This window comes from Macrobrachium rosenbergii, chromosome 4, assembly GCF_040412425.1.
Source record: "Macrobrachium rosenbergii isolate ZJJX-2024 chromosome 4, ASM4041242v1, whole genome shotgun sequence".
Taxonomy (NCBI): Eukaryota; Metazoa; Arthropoda; class Malacostraca; order Decapoda; family Palaemonidae; genus Macrobrachium; species Macrobrachium rosenbergii.
The window spans coordinates 82676888-82696432 of NC_089744.1; the positions used below are offsets into that span (position 1 = coordinate 82676888).

Here is a 19545-nt window from a genome sequence, read left to right on the forward strand (position 1 = left end):
GTCTTTTAGTGACCATTTTGAGATTGTGTTATCATGTTCATATTTCTTCCTCATTTGTACTGTCCTATCACCATCTAATTAAAGTTGAGATTGATGATTCTTCATTGTTCCTTGCTGCTCTTTTTAGTAACATTAGTTTAGATGCAATTTGGAGCTCTGAAAAGGTGTTTTCACAAGAAAATTGAACAAAAAGCAATGTAACATGGTCAGAGATGCTGTAAAAAACAAACCGAGTGGATCTGTCTTTGCAGAAAATTTGATGTTGCTGAGTCTTAAGCCTAAACTAATTCATAATACATTCTAAATCTTTTTTCATTAAGTGGAAGTTGACAAAAACTATAGAAAATGTAGTACAGTATTGTAAATGAGTAACCAGGTACATAGGAATCTGTCATAGTTATTAAGTAAAATACTGTACTACAAGTAGAATTCTCATTACTGCAACAAACTGGGAAAATTCTGCACAGTGCTGTGAACATTGCTTCAGATTCACAAATGAAGAGGGTGGAGAGGGTGGTTGGTTCTTACCAGAAGTTCCAGGTGTTATGTGCACTTATTGTTGTTCTTCCTCTTGTCTGGTAGACTGTTGAGTCTGAAGACATTCAAGATTGTGTATTTTGGCAAATGAAGCAAATCTGTTGAGTATGTAAGCTATATTCTTGAATACAGTTTGTATAATAAACAGTACTGTACACATAAAACAAGTACAGTTAATTGTGGGTTTTGCTGAGGAACTTGTCTCCAAATATATTCGTAGAGCAATATTCGCAAATTACTGTATTTTCATTTTATTTTCATGACTAAATACATTTTTTATCATCAAATTATTTACTGATTTTCAAGTATTAATATTAATGTAAACAGCAAAATATCAATAAAGTGCTAAATTAAAATCCTGCAAAATCACAAAACAGCTTACCAGTGTACATAAACACTTCAGTTCAGTCTCTCTCTGTACTTCACTACGAGTTTAGTAGACTCTTATGGTTATCACACATATTATAACAATACATAGGAGAGTATTTTATCACTGTTGATGTTTCATCTCCAATCACCCTAAAAATATTTAAAATCCAAATTTCATATGTAAGCAACACAAGGTAATACTCTCCTCCTCAGCTAGTTTAACCAAGTCTTGTCCCCAGCTGCTATACTGAGACTTCAGATGGTATAAACACCAGTTCTCTCTCTCTCTCTCTCTCTCTCTCTCTCTCTCTCTCTCTCTCTCTCTCTCTCTCTTAATGAAAAGGTCTTCTTTGGAGGGGTGGCTAGAACTCTCGGCTAGCACGCTGTTGGCCCAGCGTTTGAGTCTCCGTCCGGCCAGTGAAGAACTAGAGGAATTTATTTCTGGTGATAGAAATTTATTTCTCGTCATAATGTGGTTCGGATTCCACAATAAGCTGTAGGTCCCGTTGCTAGATAACCAATTGGTTCTTAGCCACGTAAAATAAGTCTAATCCTTCGGGCCAGCCCTAGGAGAGCTGTTAATCAGCTCAGTGGTCTGGTTAAACTAAGATATACTTAACTCTCTTAATGAAATATGAATTCCTGTATCATAAACATTCTTGTGCAAAATTTAAAACAATAATTCCATTAATACATTCATTTCTTTTAGCAACTAAAAAAATATTTTCATAATTCTTTTGGTAGTAGCTGCAATCAGCTGATTCTCAGAATGTAAACTACAAATGTCGGGACGATTGTTTTTTTTTATAGCTGTACATATTACGATGATAACAGATCAATATAATATGTAATACAGTGCAGAATAAATGGATTCTGTAAGTGAAATAACATTTTATTGACAATTTGTTGTGTTTGCATTAATATTAATATTTGAAAATCAGTTAATCACTGTAACATGTACATAAGCAAGAGAATGTTTTATCACTGTTGACTGCATTTAATGTATAAGTTGGTATTTTTTTCCAATGCATATTTAAATATTTAAGTACAGTACAGTAACTCTACTTGTGAATTCCAAATGTTTCCCCTATCTGTCTACTTGTGAATTCCCAGTGTTTCCCCTATCTGAAAAAAAGAAAACAGGACAGCCTCAATACTGTATGAGAGAAAATGGCTGTGATTGAATGTAGGGGGACTTGAGTTTAGTTTTCACATGTAGCTGTAAGCCATATATTTTCAAGGGTAATGTTGTAAGATAACTTTGAAATTATATTGAAGGGTTTTAGGATGATAGTTTAAGGTATATTTGGTGTTTGAACTATTAGAATATGCAGTTATAAGCCTTTTTAGAGGGGGTCTTTGGTGTTTGAGCTATTGAAATAGCCAGTTATAAGCAATTTTAGAGGAGGAAACAAACTTAACACGGAATGTCGCCTAAAGCTGGTGGTTGTGGTTCCTAACCCCTGCAATTACGGGGGACATACTGTATTAAGTATGCATTTGAAGTTTTTTCGTATATAGGATACATGAAAAGTGTCATTTTCTGCTGTAATAAATGTAGACCATATTGTAAAAGTTGCAGTTTTGCTAGAAACCTAATTTCAAATTTGCACAGACATTTTCTTTTTACAAACATTGACTTTTAAATGCAACAGTACCCTCTTTATTAAAACTGAGGAGCAAAACTGCTGATGTTACTGATAACTTACTGGTTAGGATGAGATGGCAGGGATTAAAGGTTAAATGATTGTAACTTACATTACAAAAGTCAAAAGCCACATTTTTAACAAGCAGCAATTTAAAGCTCTCTGTTTTGTGGAGAACACAAAGAGTTACCAACTATCATAGTGCTAGATATGTAAACTGACTGAAAATTTCTTGTCACTCCCTCTTCCTCTCATTAGTAACCACCAACTCTTCTTTAAGATCATTCCTATTTTATATATGAACCCACATTACTGCACTTTTCTTTTCCTGTGTCAGTTGCTAATGATATTTATTTGTTTTCATATTTACCTTTGGTAGAATAATGTTTAGTATTTCTACATACTTAAAAGAGATAATGATATATGTGAATGATACTGAGATGCCAGGAATTACATGCAGTGTTTATATTGGAAGCAGGTGATTAACATTGTTCTATGCTCTTCCTATCCCTTACATTTTTGTCTTTTTTTTGTGTGCTGTTGTTTCTGAATATTTACGAGGTTATACAATAACTAGTATAAATTGTTCAACTTTTAATCATTTTCCTTTTCAGAGCATATGCACTTCAAATGATCGCCATAAACAGAATGAAGTTTTTAGTCAAGAGATGGAGGTCTGCTAGAAGGATTGGATCACATGTTCTACCTCCTCAAACTCCAAGTGCTCAGACTGGCCGATCATGTAATATGTCTTTCATTTTCTTAGTTTTCATTTTTGGTTCTCTTAAAAGGAAATGAAAGTATTGTGTAGTTTCTTAGTGTGGTAAAGTGAATGGAGTTTTTATGTCTTGTTTAGCGATAGTGAGTGAGTTTGATAGAAGTTAATAATTTTTGTGTGACACAGAAATGCTTGCCTGTAGCATGTTGTTGTAACCATCCTTGAAGACACACCCCACTTTTGTTTACATTTTTTATTGAGGAAAATGTAAACAAAATTAAGCTCACATGACTTTCACCTACCTTAACCAGACGGTTGCTGGGTGGTTTAGCAACATGTAGGCCTTGTTAACCACTTTTTTTCTTAAACCATGTGCATTTGCCTATTATCCTCTTTCCAGTGATATGTTACTTTTTTTAAATTGGTTGACTTTAAAGTTGCCCAGTCTCAGGGTGTTGTTAATGAATACTTATTTAGCCTGGTCTGTAAGAGTTAATAAGCTTACCAACAAACTGAAAAACTTGAACAGGTCTCCAAGTAATGTAAACAGTTTAAACTGCCAGCTGTTTCATTGGAAATATCCTTCACCAACAGTGTCTCAGTACATGCATATGGATGAAGCTGTAGCTGTTGCAGTATTTTCTTGTTTTGATAATATTAAATGTAGGCTTATGCATTTTTTTTAATATAGGCTTATGCATTTTTTTTAATATCAGACAAAGAAATAATATATGAAATATTAAAAATACTAATTAATAATTTTATTATAGTTACCGCACATTTCAGTCTTCAAAACCTGAAAATATTCTGCACTTTGTTACCACACAAACATGACACCCAAAACTGAACAAACTAGAAAGAAAATAAAGAAAAACAATACAAATACTGTCCATTATAAGGAAAAAAATGTAGTCTCTTTATGCTGATGAAAAGCATTTCATTTATACTCATCTGAAAACAGCAAAATTGTATTACGGTACTGTGTAAATAGATGCCAGTGTTTCATGTAATCTTATGAGTTTTTAAAACATTTTTTTTCAAATCCAAAATTTTTTATGATCTTATAATGTTCTCTAACATTAGGTGTCATGTTAAGACTGTGGAAACCATTCATTACCTTGGCTTGGTGTTCCTTAATGAATGCAACACATTTCATCACAACATCTGAACACAACCAAAACAAGCAGTTAATGAATTTCTTCTAGGCTCTAGTAAGATTTACCCATAAACCCTTTTAAAATGCCACAGTTTTACTTTTGTCAGTTAATATTGTTGCCAAAATTTTTACAATATAGATAATTATTTTACACATCCATGAATCATAGTAAGCCCTTATTGCAGTTGCAATGTCTTCGTAAATGCCAGATCTGAAGTCTAAATGGCTGCAGGGATAGCAGATAATGTGTAACTTTATCTTCATGCTCCTTTGTGGACAACTGGTTGTAGGTGAAAGTAATTGGCTCATTCTATCATGGTAATAGAATCTGAATTATTTATTCCAAGGTCATTTTGGGTGGTCAGTCTCTTCCTCTGTGTAATCCTTTAATTGACTCCTCCTTGCTCTCAAGCCAGTTGGGCTTAATCCTTTGTAACAACCTCTCAAAGATTTGCCTTTGTTTTGGTAGGTCCACTAATTCTTCAACTGTGTTGGATTCCAGGTGCATCTCTTCCTTATAATCCCCATCCTCAGGGATATCTGTATGTCACCTGTCAGTTATATCAGCTTTCTTGTAACTTACTTTCATATCTTCATCAGTCTGCTAGTAAAGGACTGTGTGTCAAAAGACCTAGCAACCACTCTATTGTTTCATTTTTTCCTTTGTGGCATTTTCCTTAATATATTATATATTATATATTATATATATATATATATATATATATATATATATATATATATATATATATATATATATATATATATATATATATATATATATATTTATATATACATACATACATACACAAACATATATATATATATGTATGTATATATACTGTATATAAATACAGGCAGTCCCGGTTAATGGCGATCTGGTTTTATGGCACTTGTTTAGGACGAAAATTGTCAATTTTCGGCTCAGAAAATTGCCGATTTCTCCTTATTGGCACCGATAATTGGGTATTAGCGCTGATACAGAGGCATCAATAACCGAAAATCGTAACTTTTGGCACCGATAAGCCCGAAAATTGCCAATTTCGGTTATCATGTTTTACCCTCAGAACGGAACCCCCTCACGATAACTGGGGACTCTGTATATATATATATATATATATATATATATATATATATATATATATATATATATATATATATATATATATATATATATATATATATAAATTTCTTTAGCTGCCTTTCTGTGTAAGTCTGTCTGTCTGTGGGTGCGTGTCTGCGTGTCCAGAGGCTTCTGGGGCTGGTGATGTCTTCACATGAAGATCCTGGAGTCTTTAAGACTTCAAGATACATTATAATCCAAAATGGGCATTTCTTCAGGAATGCTTCAGGAGCTGAAGACTGCTTCAAAGGATCCTAGAGTCTTTAAGACTTCAAGAAGACGTTATAATCCAATGGATTTTTTTCCAGGAATGCTTCGGGAGCTGAAGACAATTTCAAAGGATCCTGGCGTTGTGAAGATGTCTCCTACCAATCCGGGAGTCCACGTATAATACTAAAACTCCGAAATGTTTGTTTTTTTGTTTTTTGCACACTGGAAGGTAAATGGGGCTGGTGGGTATGGGTATGGTATGGATATGGATATGGGTATGGGTGTGGTACAGATATGGGTATTGGTTTGGGTATGGTATGATATGGGTATGGGTACAGATATGGGTATTGGTGTGGGTATTGTACAGGTATGGGTATGGTGCAGATATGGATATTGGTATGGAACAGATATGGGGATGGGTATGGGTATTGGTATAGATATAGGTATGAATATGGTGGGTATAGTATAGATAAGGGTATGGGAATGGTATGGTATGGGTATAGGTATTGGTATGGGTATGGTATAGGTAATGGTATGGGTATGGTACAGTTATGGGTATGGAACAGATATGGGTATGGGTATAGATATAGGTGACCTGATTCTTGGTCATATATAGGTTCTACCAGTACAAATGAAACACGTAAGATACAATTAATGTGTATTTTCCTTAATAGTTACATGGCCCTGTTGCTAATATTACGTTACTTAATTATGCAATTATAGTTGGAAGATATTCTGAGGTGATGCGCCGATCACTGTCTAAGGGACGTGCCCCTAACCCCTTTGACCGCTAAACCCTTACTGATAATTAACTTTTCAACTGAACTTGCTTAGGTGATAGACCTCAGCTGATTGGTCTCTTATACTCAATAGGAACCAATAAGGGTCTTCGATGTATGGCACTCATTTGAATTGCCCACAACAAACCCCAATGATCGTATGGCGCTTGACGAATCAGCAGTATCTGTTTGTTACTCTCTGATCACAAAGACATACAAACAGCTAGCAGATTTTCTGTTATGTTTCAAAGATGAATTTCTGTATAGATCAGTTCACCACTTCCCCCTAAAAGTTCTGCATCTCGGAGGACTCACAGTACTATTTTTTTTTTTTCCAATTAGTTTCTCTGCTACTTGTGCACTGCCATTTGAGTACCATACCTCCTGACATATGTTATTAATAATTCATGCAGAAATAAAAACTAAAACTTGGCAAGCCAGGGTCAGATTGAACAGTTACAATTGGCAATTTACAGTGTTGTGAATTCCACGCATCACATTGATGTGATTTTTTCTAAATAAAAAAAGATGATTATATAGGATCAGTGGAATAATAATTTTTAGGTGCACACATTAACACACAGTTTTCTTAGAATTGGGTTGTAATAACCCACAGTTCAAATGATCAAAAGACAAAACCAGATTACTGTCAATCATCAAGACAAAATAATTATGTAAAAATCACAGAAATTGAATAAAAGGAATAAATGATATCAAATAGACATGAATAAAATCAACCACAAAAAATGAAATAAAAGAACATGGAACATAAATACATAGACATGTTTATGATGTTTTCTTTTCACAACAGCACATACCAGTATTTGTAACCTTCATCTGTATGCGCATTGGGTGCACTATTAATGATCCCCAGACATGCTTCCACATCATCCTCACTCTCCTCCCACCGATAGCCAGGCAGTCCTGGGAAAGAGGGTACTGGCTTATTCAGATGCCACATCGAGACATCATCTTTGATAGCATGCATGTGTGATAAGTGGTACATCTTGCCTTGGACACCACTTTTAATATGCTGGATCACCGCAGTGTCGTTTTTAATTTCTTTCACACGATATGGTCCTAAGTAGGTGGGCTCAAGTTTATGTTTCCTCAGTTGCAGGCTTTTCAGATAGATTCTGTCCCTTACTTGTATCTTAGATGTTTGCTTGCGGAATCGCTGATCATATCTCGTCTGATACTTTTCATTGGCCCTCAACAAAAGCGTCTGCGTTGTCTGAAACACTCTTTGGGTCAGGTTACAGAACATCACCGGGTATAGTTCGACACTGTGTAGTGGTAAAGTTCTAGGGTCTATGATCACAGTACTATGGCAATGGAGGGTCCTGTCCATACACTAAAAAAATACGGGGTATCTCTTATGGAACTGTTATACGCCATATTAAGTGCAAGTTCCACCATTGGCAACACCTCCATCCACTGATTTGGACTGTCTGCTACTAAATTTTTCAAAATATTTGTTACTTCTCTATTATGGGATTCAACTAACCCGTTGGCTGAAGGCCAATACCTTTCTATACCTATATGCCCTGCATAGGGACTTACATGTATCATGTGGATGGCTTTCTCTACCAAAGAGGGAGGAAGGACGATGCGAGATTGGATATCGCCCAGTCTCTTCTCATTTTTACAAAATAAGATATCTCCTTCAAGGAAGAACATATCTTTGGGCACTGTTAGGAAATCGGGAAACTTGTTACTCGCACCCCTGTTCAATCCAGGGTTTGGACTTCTGACCCCTCATCACCTCTTCCACACTCCAACCACACAAATCAATCACTCACTCTCTCTCACTCCCAGGCCATCCACTTCCTGATCCCCCTAGAAGATCAGCTTTCTCGTCCTCACAGCTGGTTTGACTCGCACCCTTTCTCTCTCTCCCCCTAACTCTTGAGTTACCGAGTTATTCCCGCTTTCTACATCAGGTGCCTCTGAGGCATGCAACTGTTTCTTTCATCGTTGTTCCTCTCTCTTTGCTGCTCGGGTTGTAATTCCCATTATGGCACTCCTGGAGAGAGCAACAGCTGCTTTATTTGTTTTCCCTGCTATATGTTCAATTTGGGGTTTTGGAAACAAGAAATGAGAAAACTAAACAAGAACTTGCACTTTTAGGGTGAAGTTCTGTAGTGACTTACCTAAGTATGCTGGGTGTGTTTGCAGTCTTTTTGTATCTTCCCCAGCAATAGTCAGCATACTCACCTGTTAGGAAGACCCCTGGTTTTCTGCTGTAGAGCCTATGGGGTCAGGACTAACCATACCACCTACTGACATGCAATGCAGATAAATTTGTTCGAGCTCATGGCAGTGATGTTTTAAGAATACTGTGTCTGATGCCCACCCTGTACTTTTGGAGACTTCTTCAAAAGAGACATTTCTGAAGAAGGCCAATGACATACTTACTTTCCTTATGTCATGTGACCTAGGAAAGGAGTGTGGGTTTGCTTTTTTAATTAGGGACACTAAAATTATTCTTAGCCCTTGTAGAGAGAGTGGTGTATTCTTGTTAGGGTGTAGGAAAATCGGACCTTCTGGGATGTTTTTCCATGACCTTTAGGTAAACCTTAAGTGCTTGAACTGAGCATAATGTTTTGTCTGCTAAATTGAGATTTCTTATAAGAATAGATTTCCTTCTTAAAGGATCTTCATTCTTGGCCAGGGATGATGGGTCTGGGGACAATAATAATTGATTATCAGCAGTTTGTGTGATATATTGTCCCCGTCTAAGAGAGCCCAGTTCACTAGTACTGGCCCCTGATGCTAATGCAATCAGGAAGATCGCCTTCTGTAGCTTGTGAGTTGCGGTTGTGTTGGGTCCGCTGAATTGAGGGGTAGATAGAAGTCGAAATACCTTGTTCAGGGACGAAGTAATTGGGAGTCTTTGGGGAGCAGGTCTTTGTAGAGCAAAAGACCGCAGAAGGGAAGTAACAACTTCTATGCTGGAGTCAATCCCGAATCCATAAAGCAAGGGTTCTTTAATGCTGCCTTGTATGCCATGATTGTTGTAACCACAAGGCTTTTGTCTTCAAAAAGATATATCATAAAATTTAAAAGTGTTTCTATAGAAATTTCAACTGGGCTCTCATTATGGATATAATCTAACCATATCTTCCATACGGACTGGTATTGTCGGATAGATGACGTCCATAATTTTTGCAGTAGGTACCTAGCAATGTTGGGTGAATAGTTTTCATGGTAGAGAATATTTAAAAAATCCAAACATGAAGGTCTCAGCTCAGAAAGGAGGATGCGTAAACAATTTTCCCTCATACTCTCAGGGATAGAACAGCGGATGACAGTGGAATTGATCTTATTGCCCGTTGTTGAAGTGATAGGAACCAATGCCTGTTTTGCCAATTTGGGACTATTAAGTAAGCTGTTCCTTTGAAGGTTAGGAGTTTGTTCAAAACCTTCGAAATCTGGGACAATGGAGGAAAGATATATCGTCCTCCAGTTGTTCCAGTCTTGTAGGAAGGCATCTCTTGCTATTGCTTGATTGTCCTAGTTCGGAGATACATTTACTGGAATTTTGTGATTCTTGTATGTGGCGAACAGGTCCACTTCCGATTGTGGAAGCATGTTGGCTATTGTTTGAAAAGAGTGGTTGTCCAACATCCACTCTGTTGAGGCTGTCATTTTCCTTGATAGAGAGTCTGCTATTATGCTGAGAGACCCTGTGAGGTGAATTGCAGACAGGTGCCATTACCATGTTGAGAGGAGGTGAATGTGATCCCAATCTCTTGGTGCAGGACATTTCAGTCGTGTTGTCTAGAACCAACAGAATGTGTGTCTCTTCTGGAGGTTTGAGTTTTTTGAGAGACAAAAAGACAGCCATCAGTTCCAGGAAATTGATATGACACTTCCTCAAGAGTAGCTGACCACCTCCCTGCCACCTGATGATCCTCCCGATGTCCTCCCCAACCTGTCAACGAGGCATCTGTGTGTATTGTTACTCTTACAGATGGAGAAGTCAGGGTGACCTGTTTTGCCAGAGTTTCCTTCTGGGTCCAAGGCTGACATATCTCCCCGACTTTTTGATTCTTTTGGTGAAATCTGTCTCGCAGCTTTCGTCTTGCGTGCGACAGCCAAAATTTGTTCACGTTTTTCAATTGCAATCTGAGTATTGGATCTATTACTGATGCAAACTGCAGTAGACCCATCATGCGTTCTAATTGCTGTCTGGAAACTGGGCTGCTAAAGGAACCTTTTGAGGTTTTTCCTTATTCTGTTCTGAGTTTTGATGGGGATAGACAACAGGCCCTGAAGAGTATCCCAACACAGTCCCAACCACTGAAAACGTCTGCTGGTCGTGAGGCAGGATTTTTCCCTTTTGACTGGAGACTGTTGACCACTGAGCATTCTTTTCTTGTGGCCCCCCAGATTAACCAGTCGTCTAGGTAAGCTATTAGTTGTATTCCTTTTTTCCTAAGTTCCTGGACAACTACCGTTGCTAATTTTGTAAAAATTCTCGAGGCAATGTTTAGTCCAAAAGGCATAACTTTGAACTTGTACGTCTCTTTCCCTATCCGGAACCCTAGGAAGGGACGGAAGGGAGCGGCAATAGGGACGTTCCAGTATGCGTCTTTCAGATCTATAGAAACTGTCCAATTCTCTTTTGGAATAACTGAACATACTTGGGCAATGGGAGTCATCCGAAACTTTTGGGAAACAATGTATTTGTTCAATGGTGATAGGTCGAGGATCACTCTTTGTTCAGAGGAATCCTTTCTGGGAACACTGAAGAGATGTGCCTGGTGGTGAATATACGCATGTTACTCTATAGCACCTTTTAATAGGGCCTTCTGCATGTAATCTTCCAGAGAGGGTTTGATGCTTGAAAGAACCCCTGTAAAGGCGAGGGGAGGATGAGACCATTTCCACCCCATTTCCACCCCAGCCCGTTGAGAACAATGCTGTGTCCCCAAGGAGTAGACTTCCATTCCTTGTGGTGTCTTTTGAGTTGACCCCCAACCAAACAGTTCCTATTGATATCCCCCTCTTTCTCTACCTTTTCCTTTGATGGGCATTCCAGGCATTGCTTTTCCTTTGTAAGACAGTTTTGGACCTTATGAAAAGGATGTCCTTGCTGATGTGGTTGTTGCTGTTCTTTTGAAGGGGGTTGTCCCATCTGGCTACCTACCTGTTTATGAGGAAAAGTTTTGGAGGTGACTGCAGGCTTCTACGATTTTTTTATCAAAGCGAGCCTTTTTTGAATTGGGTAAAGGGAAATTTCGGGTTTTTCGTTTCCTGAATTCTCCTTTTCCCAGAAGAGCGTACACTGTACAATTTTGCTGTTGTGCTTGCTCGTTGACTTGTGTTACCACAGAATCCTCAAACAAGTCCCTACAGAAGAGATTAGACTGCAATAAAGCAGTTACATTAGGAAGTGACTTGTTGGAGCCTTCCAGTGTTTCCATTCGTGCTTTTAAGTGCCAGTCTAAAAAGTCATAGAGTGCTTCCCATGGGGTTCTCATAAGACTTTTAGCCACAGCAGCAAAAAGTGTCTTGGAATCCTCTGGAAGCCTTTTGGTGGCAGCTTCTAGCAAGGTAGGAGAGGTTAAGATACTAAGGAGAAGAGTCCTAGCACGGAATTCTGATGAAGCTGTCTCATCTGAGATTCTTCTCATAGGGGTCCCAGATTACTGAGTAACAACATCCAGGGGGAGCTTTTTCCTTTCAAAAGGGAGTTGAAGTGTTGCCCACTCCTTGGTGGAATTTTTCGAAACCGGGAGGACTGTGGCAAAAGGTTTTAGTTCTGCCATTGTCTCCCGTTTTCTAATTACTACATAATTCTGGAAGTTTGCTTTCATGTGGTTAATTATTTTAAAGGTCAAGGGACAGAAGGCTGGAGGTACTTGGGTTTTATTCATCAACAGCTTCTAATGCTGTATTCACACATAAGAGAACTGTTTCCTTTTGAGATTTCTCCACGTCTGGCAAAGGTGATATCAGGCACCATTCTGTATTAGGGAATGCTGCCCTGTCTCTAAACTCCACATGTACAACTTCAATCATGGTTTTTCTCTCATTAATTAGATACTTACCATCAGGAGAGAAAATACACATTGAGGCGTCTCGCCAAGGATTATCAGTATCATCAGGGGAGAATATTGGAGCCCCTGTTGTGTTCTGACTTGAAGCTTTATAATTAATCTTGGATCTTGTTTGGTCAGAGTTTGTTTCCACACTCCCTTTTCGATTGCAGGATGCAGTACTTTTACACTTTGATTTCTTTAATTTCCTGTTCGGAATTGTCCAATATGTCCATTATATAATGCTGTTCATTGGCAAGGGCATCTTTGATATTACTCATAATTTCCTTACGGAACTGATCAAATGCTGCAAACTGTGTATCCCTTTTTGGGGGAGCTTGCATAATCTGACTGAGCATCCATGGCTGAACTGTGACTGCCTGTATCCCAGGGGGCAGAGGTCCTAGGGGAGTTACTATACCCCTCCAAAAATGTAGTCATTTCACTTGGGGTTAATTGAATCCTTGTATCCCTTTTGGGGGAAGGATCCTGATCAGCCTCTGAAAGTTGCATGGGGGATTGAATTCCTCCTGGAAAGTTTCTCCCCTGGTAAGCTGAAGGTAGTGTCCCTGATCCTTCTGGGTTCAGCAAGGTCATTTCGGTAGCAATATCAACTTCATCTGAATGATAATCACCTCCAGGAGGAACTTCCTAAATTTTTTCTGCAGGGTTTACCTGGGAGGTATTGGGGACTGATGTTATTGGGTTTTGGCCCAAATATGGATCATCTGAGAATGGGTTAAATCGTTTTTTAAAAAACGGACACTTTTGTAGAACCCTGTACCATTAGTATATTACATCTTACAGGTTAATTTGGTTACTATGTGTAAATGTAATACCTTTTATAAAATATCCAAGTTAACTTAAACCATTTTAGGTTTAGGTTGACTCTGACAGCATATAGGGCTGCATTACTTACTCTGTTAGTCCTTTTGCAATGGCTCTATGAAATTTTAATTCTAAATTTTCATGCCATAAGGACTAATCTTCTATAAACTAATTTGTTTAATGACCCAAGCTACTGTTTTAAATGGCCTAGGTTAATCCTTCTAGTATAATCTACTTTAATCTAAGAATAGAAGATATCTTAGAAGATTCTCGCTTAACCTATTCTAGGTCATCTCTTATTCTAGGTTTAATTGAAAACCTAAGGATATAAGCTACACCAAAAATTAACCCTCTTATAATCTGGTTTTTTGTTTTATGTAGCAAGACTACCTTTTTGTCAGATACTCAGCCCCGCTGTTTCTAATTAACAGTAGGAACATTTCCTTAAGGGATTTCAACTTAATCTAGTTAGGCTATTGCCTGTTCTAGGTTTATATCACTTGTAAGGGTATAGGCTTCATAAGACCTTACTAATGTTATTGACCCCTAGAATACTGTTTATTTGTACTCCTAGGCTTCCTTTGCCAGTGTGATTAATCGTAGAATACTGTTTATATGCACTACTGGGCTTATTGTTCTTTCTTAGCCTAGTATAGGTTACAGTATTAGCTAATCCAGACTTATAGATTACACTTTATTATACAGGCTATATAAACTTAGCAACTTGCTAATAAGTACACACAGTTAGGCTACTATTTTTGTCTAGCTCAGGCTGACAACCTCCTTTGTTTGTATCCAATCCTAGGTTATTTCGTCTATTATATAATATATAGTAACCCAATAATGTACACTCTTATAGCCAGGTTATCACTTACTACTATAATCTAGGATACTGCCTAATGTGAACTAATTATTTCACAAGGGTATGGTTACATAAAACACAGTTGCCTTAGTACGTAGCCTTAAGGCTAGGCTACCATCTCATCTGGCACAGGTTACTACTGTATTTTCATCTAGTTCTAGATTACTGTCTAGGAAAGTGATTGTGCAATAATGGGATGTTTTGTAAAAGTTTAACACTCAAACTAATGTAGCTACTGCATAGTCCTGGATTATTTTAGACCATACGCAAGTATAGAGGCTGTATAGAGGGAAAATTTTAGTTTCCTGTTTATCGAATTCTAGGATCTTTGGTGTAAACTAGGCTGTTGCCTAGGTCCATAAAAGAATATGTCTTAAAAGGTTCTTACCATAAATTGGGTTACTACCTAATCCAGGTTATTTAAATCACCTTTAAGATATGTAATCCTAGGGTATAGGCTATGGACAACATCTACTATATGTACATTATTCAGACGGAATTTGTTAGGCTACCGTCTCCTGTAGGCTACCGCCTGTGCTATTGTGGACGTTGTTATCTGAAAGGATTATCTAAATCAATAATGAATTGTGGAACATTTCTTTAGTTACACATTGTAAATTGAATGATCAAAAACTCAAATTTTTGGGGTTTTCGCAAATAACAGAGATTATGAGAGAGCACCGACCATGTGCTCTGAAAACAAAGTCAGGTTTCTGGGATTCCGTACACAAAAAACATTTGTTCAACAGTTAAAACTAACAATTTTTAAACTCGAGCTTAGAAATAAGCACTTAACTTTCGCGTTTGGATGTTTCCATAATTCTTGCTGGTTTCCACTCCCTTGAAAACAGTAAGGAGCACTGAAGCGTCGTGCATGTAACTTGCGCTAGCAGAGGGTAATGGAGCTGGTCTTTTGCCTGGCCTGGTCCTAAACAAGATGGCAGACACACATGCACAATAGTCACTTCTTGCATTTTTTGACACAGGAAAAACTTGGTTCAGCTTCGCTTATCTTTGAGTCCGTTATACTCCATTACATGTCATAGTGTTTTCAGTACGACACAATACCTGGCTACAAGACCAGGCTAAAAAATATTTCTTTGATACTAGTCTAGTCACCATGGAACGCTGGCACACCATGGGGGGTAACTCCTTTGAAGACAAAATAGCAACGACACTATCAAATATATATATATATATTTATATATATATATATATATATATATATATATATATATATATATATATATATATATATATATATATATATATATATATATATATATATATATATATATATATATAAGGGATTTTGACAGAGGAAAAATCTATTTCTGAGAAGGTCCCGTGTCACCCGGTGAAATTCCATTACAGCACGAATTTCTAGGTATAGCAATGCTAGATATACCAGAGAAAAAGAGCTTTCAGGAAAGCTGGGGTTACTACCCCCAGTCGACCGCCGTCTTTAGAAGACGTCGGTATAATGAAGGGTGAGTGAAATACCACTACCACGGAAATATACTCGAAAGATCTCTCCTTATCAAAACCCCGTAAAAGAGCGGTGAGCCGTTACAGCCCCACACTCAACACCCGCCAGGACGGCGACACCAGCGCCACCTACTTCATTCCATGCTAGCACTAACCCCAGACTTGGCATGTGCAAGAAGGGGAGGGAGTACTAGACTAGACAGGGAGGGTCACGGGTGACACGGGACCTTCCTCAGAAATAGATTTTTCCTCTGTCAAAATCCCTTTTCTGAGTCCAGTCCCGTGTCAGCGGTGAAATAGTGATAGAGAATCATGCCAAGACTGCTACTACTGGAAAACAAGGGGGTAACCTGAAGAAAAGGCAAAATTGTAACGAAAATAATTTAATTAAAGAATCCCTCCCATGAAGCAAGAATACTTAAAAGTAAGGCAACTTAATTTTAAGGCACACCAATAAACTTAACACTACCAAACACTGGAGGTCTCTGACTGATGGGTAGAAAACCTCAAAAATCTTAAAATTACTTAAAAGTAGTGAAACATGAAATGTGCACAGAACAAGAAATACAACTTAAAAACTATATATGTAAACTTAGGCTTAAACATGTAAGAGGCAAGACTAATGAAAATAACACACGCAAATATCCGGGGTACGTGGAGCCAACAAAAACTGTCCAGTACCCGCAAGCGAAAAACAATTATGGCTAATCAGGTTACAGTTTTCCATCATAAAACACAAACATATCAACATGAAGAGCTAGGCAGTGAGGCATAAACTACCAGGAAAACAAGCAGAAAAAGCAAATGAGGTAGGCGGGGGGGGAAAAGGAAAGTATATAATTATTTAATGTGGGAGATGACACTTCCCACTGCTACAGTAGAATATTTCAGGGCTTCGAGTGATTTTAAATAGTGGCGTTTAAACACTAGAGGTGATTTCCAACCCGTATATTTTGATAACTCTGAAAAGTCCATATTATGAAAATAATTAGTAGAAGTAGCCACTGCTCGAATATCATGAACTTTAGGAACTGAGTCTGGGTTGGCTTGTTTAATGAAATACAGAATCTGTTGTCTTATACCATTAAGGGAAAGAGTACCACCTTTCTCCCTGATAAAAAGAGGACCCGACTTACTCTGTGGAGTTCTTGAGAGATAAGATTTAAGTGTATGGACTGGACATAAAGATTGATCTTGAGGAAGGGGCACCACCTTCCAGGAGACCACCTGTCCTGTGGGTCTTCGTTTTTAGCTAAAAAACTAGGGTCAGGGGAGAGGAGGACTTCTCCGGATGGGAGGAAGTTAACAAATTACACCTCTAGTGAGAGCTGACAGCTCTGAAATTCTAGCACCTGAAGCCAAACTAAGTAAAAATAAGGTTTTCTTAACAGATCTTGATAAGAGCAATTTAAGTTATCCAACTCTGACGCTAATTTAAGGACGTCGTTGAGAAACCAAGTAACCGAATGTGGACATGAAACTGGCCTCAGACGAGCACATGCTCTGGGGATGGATGAAAAATAAGAATCTGTAAGGTCAATTTTAAAGCCAAAAAGAAATACTTTCTTCAATGCCGACTTGACTGTGGTAATAGTGGCCGGAGCCAGGCCTTTCTCAAACAGTGACCTAAAGAAGGAAACTCCTAAATTAGTCGTCATAATTTTGGCTTCAGAAGCTTTCAGGAAGGAGGCTAACTTCTTGACTGCTGAGTCATATTGCCTAATAGTAGAATCTCTTTTATCTGATTCTAAAAACAGAGTGTTGACAGGGTCAATGTTTGCTCCTTTTTGAGCTGCGAACTTTATAAAGTCCATAAAGCTAGGGCATCTTGAATCCTTGAGGAAGCTGACACAGTCTTGGTTTGTACTGTCTGGGTCAGAATGGGCTTGGGAATCAAGACTCTGCAAGCCCAGTTCCTGAAGGAGAGGGAACCAATTGCTCTTCAGCCAATAGGGGCTACCAGAGCTGGTTGACCTTCGAATGTCCTCAGTTTGTGTAAAACTTTCAGCAGCAAATTTATTGGAGGGAACAGATAAATTCTCTCCCAACTGTTCCAATCTACTGTCATTGCGTCTGTGGCGAACGCCTGAGGGTCCAGGTTGGGGGCTACGTAACAGGGAGCTTGAAGTTGCTCTCTGTTGCGAACAGATCCACTTGGAGTCCCGGGACCCAGCGACAAATCCACTGAAAAGATTCCGCGTCCAGGGACCACTCCGTCTCCAACGGAGTAGTCCTGGACAGAGAATCCGCCACCACGTTCCGGACGCCTGCCAGGTGGGTGGCTGACAGGTGCCAACCGTGCTTGTTCGCCAGGGAGAAGATAGCTACCATTACTTGGTTTACTCGACCTGATTTGGAGCCGCCCCTGTTGATGCAATGAACCACCACTGCGCTGTCTAGCACCAACCTGATATGAATCCGATTGGGAGGGCGGATTTTCTTCAGCGTCAGAAAGACCGCCATGGCTTCCAGGGTGTTTATATGGAACTGCTGAAACATTGTGGACCACGTTCCCTGTACTTTTTGTTTTGGTGAATATCCCCCCCAGCCGCTTAGAGAAGCGTCTGTGTGGATAACTAGTGCCGGAGGGGGAAACTGAAGTGGGACTGCTTTGGACAGGCCCTTGACTGTGGTCCAAGGTCGAAGCCTTGTCTTTAAGATCCGAGGGATAGAGGAGACCCTGTCCCTGAGCTTGGTGTTTGCTCGGCTCCCGCCACACCTGTTTTGTCCTTTAACTTGGCTTTCAAGAGCAGGTCTGTTACTGAAGCAAACTGGAGAGACCGAGGACCCTTTCCTGGGACCGGCGGGATGCTGACTGATTTTGAGAAACCTCTTGGTGAGAGACGCTATCTCTTTCCTCTTGGAAGGAGGGAGAGACAACGTGTGGGAGGACAGGTCCCACTGAAGACCCAGCCATTGAAACCGAGACTCGGAGTCAGGCGGGACTTCTCCCTGTTCAGCTGAAACCCAATGACTCTAGGAAATTGGTGACTATGGACGTGGCTTTCTGACACTCCGGCACAGTTGGAGCCCAGATTATCCAGTCGTCCAGGTACGCTGCTAGGTGAATATCCTGGGTGCAATGTTCAGACCGAAGGGCATGACCCTGAAGGAGTAGGCTTGGTTCCCGAGTCTGAAACCGAGGAACTGAGAGAAGTTCCGCGCAACTGGGGCGTGATAATAAGCGTCTGAAAGATCGATAGAGGTGGTGACGGCTCCACGCGGAAGTAGAGTCCGGACCTGAGCTACCATAAGCATGCGAAACTTGTCGCATTTTATGTAGAGATTTAGACGCGACAGATCCAGGATCACTCTTAGCTGATCGGAGCCTTTTTTGGGAACAGTGAATAGCCTGCCTTGAAATTTTAGGTGCCTTGCTTTCTTTATTGCTCGTTTGTTGAGCAATCCTTTTACATAATCCTGTAGGATTGATGTGGGTGGCTGGTAAAATCTGTTTGGGGGAGGATTTTGATCCAGCTCCACCCCAGTCCCTTGGACACAATGCTGTGTGCCCACGGGCTGAAGGTCCACTGGTCCCTGAACCAATACAGGTGACCGCCTACCTGTTTTCTCAGTGGGAGGGAGCGGGTTTGTTCCTCTACCACGACCTCTCCCCCTTGGGGTGGTGTTGGATTTTCCTCTGTAGGGGCCTTGCCCTTCCTCCTGCCACCCTGTTGAGGCCGTGAAAAAATCCACGACCTTCATATGTAGGGTTGTATGCTGGTGAGGATACATAGGAGGGCGCCGCTGGTTGAACCAAAACATACTGCTGGGGTTGGGACTTA

General features: G+C 39.3%; 1 protein-coding gene across 1 annotated transcript in view; it reads left to right on the forward strand.

The window, feature by feature from the left end:
* The window catches only part of LOC136836305 (golgin subfamily A member 4-like), a 520799-nt gene that overhangs the window by 460906 nt on the left and 40348 nt on the right, over positions 1-19545 (forward strand). Inside the window, exon 47 of the mRNA XM_067100429.1 lies at positions 3167-3294. Coding sequence (XP_066956530.1) covers positions 3167-3294 — 128 coding nt within the window. The remainder of the gene's footprint in view (positions 1-3166; positions 3295-19545) is intronic.